This window comes from Mytilus edulis, chromosome 1 (assembly GCF_963676685.1).
Source record: "Mytilus edulis chromosome 1, xbMytEdul2.2, whole genome shotgun sequence".
NCBI lineage: Eukaryota > Metazoa > Mollusca > Bivalvia > Mytilida > Mytilidae > Mytilus > Mytilus edulis.
In genome coordinates, this window is record NC_092344.1 from 85,012,670 (window position 1) to 85,018,752 (window position 6,083).

Sequence of the window (6,083 nt, forward strand, 5' to 3'; positions counted from 1 at the left end):
ACAATGAAAAAGAGTGCGTTTAGTATACCATTCATGCCCCCATAAAATAGCAGATATAACAATCGGATACAATTATAAGTAAGTCATTGAGAAATACTCCTCATCGGGCCAAATGCATTGAAACCACCGTTTCCTAAAATAACCTCCGTATCCGATTGTTGATGAACACCTATTCTCAGAATAAGTGTCCACGGTTGGAAAATAATTTCTAATTCAAAAAGTTGTAACAAACATCAATATTTATATTTTATTTCAAACATAAGCATACAACAAATCAAAATGCAAAACGGCAGATCTCAACCAATAGAAATAAAAAAGAAAATACAATGCCAAAATATGGGTATAGAGTATGCTGTAATCTACGTTTCAGGTACTTATGCATAGATTCAAATGAATAGTTCAAACATATTTTGTAAATTTGAATAGTTTTCAATGGCTAAATAAACTGATAATAATACAGTCAAATAACTGTAAAAGTTTCTCCTCAAAATTCCTATTAAAAAAAATCATTGGATCGAAATATAAACTGATAAAAATTTGGTATAAAAGTGCTTGCTCAGTGTATGCAAACACTCTACATGTTGTGTATTGCCTCTCATCTGATGAAAAAATAATTACTACACATCTTTTTAAAATGTTTTCATAACAAACTTGGATTGCCAACAATGAAACAATAACGTAAATTACACAAAACTGTAACGTATCTTACAAAGAAAAATTCTCTCATAATCAGGATTGTTTCATCCTTCTTCCTGAATTCTTTCAAAATGTATGAAAAAAGAAATATTGTAACAACATTTTGGGTGTTTTATCATTAAACTGTAAATGTTTTACAAATATAACGTAAATTACACTTTATAAAAAAAGAACGTTCTTTCTTGATTTTCAGTTTTTAAGCATCTGTTTAAGTATTAGATCTTAACTGTAACAAACTACAGGCATTTCTATAGTCCTGAGGATCAATTTCAAAGCTTCGACCACTCCGTCCAACTTTATTGGGCTCTCTAATGTTACACAATATGTCTGTGACCTGTAACCATATTTTGTCTTCTGGATTTGGCCATTTATACAAAGGATTTCCAGTATTCCTTCCTTGACTTGGCCGCAAAAAATTAACTTGACATTCTTTATCAGTTTCATCGATGTCTGTTATTTTTCCAACGTGCCATGCATTATCATATATTGCCGCAACAAATTGGTCGACGGCGATGAGTATCTCCATCCTGTCAGCTTCGACTTCAGCTGTTTCAACATGCTCATTTTGATTTATATTGGCCTCTTTTTCTGGTACTACAACACGACCAGCATTCTCTCCTTTCAATATGTTTGACTCTGAGTAATCATGGAAATTACCTATCAAACATTCCTCACAGTAACAGGAAGTCACGGTCGTCTTGACTATACCTTTAGATACACCAACCACACAGTGGACCTGCATTGTTCCCTTCAATGGAATTATGTGTTTGTTGAACTCTGAAATCTCTAACCTGCTATCTGTGCATTCTGTTGAATTGTAATAAATGTATTTAGCACTCGTGTGGTGCTTTTGCACTCTTTCAAAGTACTCAGGTGCATCCTGTACTGTTATTTTTCCTTGTCTGACGGCGAGGTCTGCGGTACGTTTTGATGTTCCCCCAATGCCATCGCATGGCCCTTTTCCGTGCCCGGTTTCAAAATAGTTCCAAAGGCATTGACACCAAATATATTTTTATGATCAGACACAATGTAGAAGGCCGTCTTGTTACGATATTGTGAACTTGGACTATCTGTCCAGTAGTGAACAACCTTCAGATTATTGACATGATTCTTTATTTCAGACAAAAGCTATTGAATGATGGTATAAACAGATCCTATGTTGTGCCCAAGATCGTCGGAAACGAAGACATAGTTTTTATGTTCAAGTTCCTTCTGTTCGTTCTTGAAATAAACAACAACTGGATGTAGGGTAACAGCACTCGAATTCCAATATGCACTCTGAACTTCATCGGCTGAAGTACATGAAAAGTTTTCGGCAAAGTCCATCTGCACGATTACATTTTCACACGGTAAATTTTCTTTCAGATTGTTTAAGGCTTGGTATTGAAGTCGAACTCTTGACACGTGTTCTTGAAAATCACGAACTTGAGTATGTACAATTGAAATGAAGCTGTCCCTTGTTTCCTCTCACTCAACAATTTTTGTTCTTTTTTTTGCCATCTGCCATCTCAACCTTTTTCCACTGTTCATACCTGACATTTTCATTTCGAATTTCTGAGAGTATCTCTGAGAGTGGCTTGTCTTTTAGCTGCCTTACAAATTCATCGGGATTGATGGTTACGTTGGCACCTGACGTTTTCATGTTCTTAAGGGCTAACGCCATGTTTTGGTGCTTTTGGCAGAGGCATTTATTTCTACTTAAATGTTTGGTCAGGCATATATGCTTTGGTCTCAAACGACAGAAGGTAGCAAGTGAAATTTTCTTCGGTGACTCAGTTTTGAATTTGAGATGCAAAAATAACATGCTGTCGTTAAGAACTCTTTTTTGTATATGACCGGTTTCAGTTTTCTTTTTATCGTTTTTGCCAGGCATCATTCTGCTATTATCGTCTCTTTCTAAGAATGTGACGACGTCTCCACGAAGTATTTCTCTTGATTCTACACGCTTCCTCAATAAAGGAAAAGAGAGCAATTTGTTGGAACACACTGTGGCCTTGAAGTGATGACGTCTTATTCCGGATTTGATGCCTAACATTTTCTTCATCTTGTACTTCTTGATTATTTCTCCGTTAACAATTTTCTTCAAAACGTGTTTTCCCTTCAACCCATTTGATTTCCAAGCAGCCCCTATCTCTTCTGTTATAACATTTGCAAAGAGTAGTTTTTCCTGGATCTTTTTTGGAACCTTATGTGGTATCAGACCCTCTTCTCTGATTTCTTGTATAGTTCTTTTTCTAGGTGTCAGAGCAATTGATGTTGATGTAGAAGGGCTATTTCTGGAGGAGGATGATGTAGTAGGATTTCTTATGATAGTTTGTGTTTTCTTTTCCCTGTTTATTAATCTCTGATATCGCTTTGATACGGTCCTAATTTTTCTATTGAGTAGTTCATTTTTGTCTGTCAGGTCTGCTATTGTTCTTCTATGTTTGGCGTTGGCACGATTTACTCTAGTTCTGGTTCTTTTCTTTGTAGCCAGTGACGGTAACTTAACTATCAATTGTTCAGTCACAATGTTAACTGTAGATGTGACATCTGATGATGATGATATTTCTGAACATTGCTCCAAGTTATTAGCTACTGTTTTGGTTTGCTCCAAATTATTAGCTACTGTTTTGGTAAGATTCTTTTTCTTTAGCCTATGTTGTCGAACCCATTCACGAACCTTTTTACGCCTTTCATTTGCCTTTCTTTGTGGCTTTTCTGCTATTGGCACATAGTATCCTTTGACTCTTTCTCTTTCTTTTTTAAGATAAGCTTCTCCTTCTTTCTGTTTTTTTCGCTCTCTATAGGCTTTCTGAATTTCAGCCTTTGATTTTCCCATTTCTGAAAATAAAATAAAATTTGATTAAATCAACAGAACACAAATTAACTACAGCATTATAAAGCCAGCTATCTGAAATGATGGTAGAAATTCTTTGATATACTCTTAATAAGAATGCGTAATCTACGTTATCAAGTTGTGTAGTCTACGTTATAACATTTTGCACACGTTAAATGAGAGGATACTTGGAAATTAAATAGCAATGAAGCCGTTAAAATAACGATAAACACCCTTGCTGTTGTTTACATGCTTTCAAAACATGTTTGACTTGACACAGCAAAAGAAATGTTATAAATTATAAGCCTTTCTGTAGCCATAAGTAAGCTACGTTATCAGGGATTCAAAGGAGCAAATATGCAATATATTTACACATCTGGATACACAATGGAATAAGTTTGTAAAATTCATGAACAATTATGTCTATTTTTATAAATTTTTGGGATGCTAACTTCTTTGTACCTTATTTGTAGTCATAACATTCGGACACTACTGATCACGTAAATTACCAATTTTTCTAGTGTTTTTAAATTGAAAATACATGCTGTAAATGCTTATAGCCTCTAATGAATGCATCACAAAAGGTTTGATAAATATGCATTTAACTTTATATATAATCTTGAATCACAACGAAAGACAATATAAACTCCTTACCTGAATTTAAGCTGAGTATTCCACATTCATATATTTTGAAAAACCTTGAAGGTCAAATGACGCTTTCCTTATATGACGTCAGACGAAATATGAAAACAAAGAACCACTGGCGGTAGAATAACGTCAAAATTTCCGTACTAACGTCGCGTTTTATTGTCATATTGTATAGCAGGTAACGTAATTTACAAAACGTAAATTACAACCACCATCTATTTTCAATTTTTCAGCAAGTTCTAAAGCCTCAAATCTAAAACACCGGGTATTTAATTGGTCTTAACAATAAGGTGTACCTTTTAAGGCAAACAATAAGCATTAATTCACATACTTATGTTAGTAATCGCTATAACGTAACTTACAAGCTTATAGCAACGCTCGTTTTCGGTTTCATAAAATGTAAAAAAAAAATATTTCAATGAATTTCAAGACAAAGTTTGTACATATGTTTAACAGCAATACTTTTAAAATAAGTTTGGTCTAGTTAACATTCGTTAAATACTATATGTAGTAAAATTGTATAAATTTTAAGCTTAACAACGTAGATTACATAGTTTTCGGCGACATCAGAAAAAAAGGTGTATTGAAAAAATGTATATATTTGAATGAGAACTGTTTTTTTCACTTTGTTGTAACGTTAATATGCTACAAGAAAACACTTTACATTGTTCAGAACTATAGATTGGTTTTTATTTGGCAGTTGTTTCATTATAGCCCTATGTCTGGCGACATGCATTTTTTGTGAAATTAGCGTACTTTCGACACTAAAATTTTACTGAACTAATGTAGACAAGTCAAATAAATTGATTGAAATCATTAAATTATATATATCTTCGTATAAAAATCACAATAATTGACAGATATATGCTGTAATACTCCCCTCAGGCATCAGCGACAAGGATTTCACAAGCGTGGACACTTATTCTGAGAATAGGTGTGAAGCATCCGTAAATAAATGAAAATCGGACGCATTAATAACGTTATCGCTGATAAAAAATGATATACCATTCCACTGACTTAGGAATTTAAACCACATTGCCATGTCATCTCTACATCTCTTTGTAATTGTAACGTGATGATAAAATTCTTTAACGGAGTGTGCTAATGTCAATAAGTACGACACAAACGATCTCCCTGGTATAATTACTTTACATGCATAATTGAGATGACCCAATAAACTTAACATTTCACACTTAGTACATGAACGTCTACTAAGATAGCATTATAAAATATCCTTAATTCGAACAAGCTTCTCATCAGGTAATTTAGCAATCATATGCATTGAATCGAGAATTATGCCAAGATATTCTAATGAAGTAGATGGACCAACTGTTTTATGAGCGCTGAGAGGAATCTTTAAACTATTAAATACATATAATATTGTGTTCATATTTCTTGTAGCATCTTCGTAAGGATTGTTAATCAGGAGAAAATCGTCTAACAAATGTCAATAGGCATAGACACTAGTCAATTCTTAGACTGCGCTTGTTCTTGTGACGGCCTACTGTTCGGAGTAGAACCACTAGATGATCTGGTATTGACATGGGCGAATGAACATTTTGTCCCCTTGAAACATTTTCCTGATAAGAAATTGTTACACACTTCCCGACCCCGAAAGAAAAGAACAGGGCGTCCTCGTATATCTGTATTGGAATCATCACGATCGTTACTCCCAACTTGTACTTTCTGAAAATGAGTTTGATTATAAGTTGGTTTGGATCGATTATTCGAATGACCAAAGCTTGGTAACGTTTGACAAACAGCTGTGAGATGCCCAAGACTACCACATGTTTCACATTCCTTAATAATTTGTTCACCTGTGATGAATGAATAGAGTTTGTCGTCTCTGATGGACCAATCTACAACTTTACCGTGGGTCAGTTTGATAGCAGCTACTTTATTTGCGAAATCCTTGTGATAC

At 34.3% G+C, this 6,083-nt stretch overlaps 1 protein-coding gene across 1 annotated transcript; it reads right to left on the reverse strand.

Moving 5' to 3' along the window:
* Nucleotides 1-1,707: 1,707 nt before the first annotated feature.
* LOC139492940 (uncharacterized) lies at nt 1,708-4,435 on the reverse strand. The gene is made up of 2 exons (XM_071281091.1): nt 4,169-4,435; nt 1,708-3,519 (listed from the first exon to the last, which is right to left on the reverse strand). Exon 2 carries the CDS (start codon nt 3,515-3,517, stop codon nt 2,168-2,170), a length of 1,350 nt encoding a protein of 449 aa, XP_071137192.1. The 5' UTR covers nt 3,518-3,519; nt 4,169-4,435; the 3' UTR covers nt 1,708-2,167.
* Between the last annotated feature and the right edge of the window lie 1,648 nt (nt 4,436-6,083).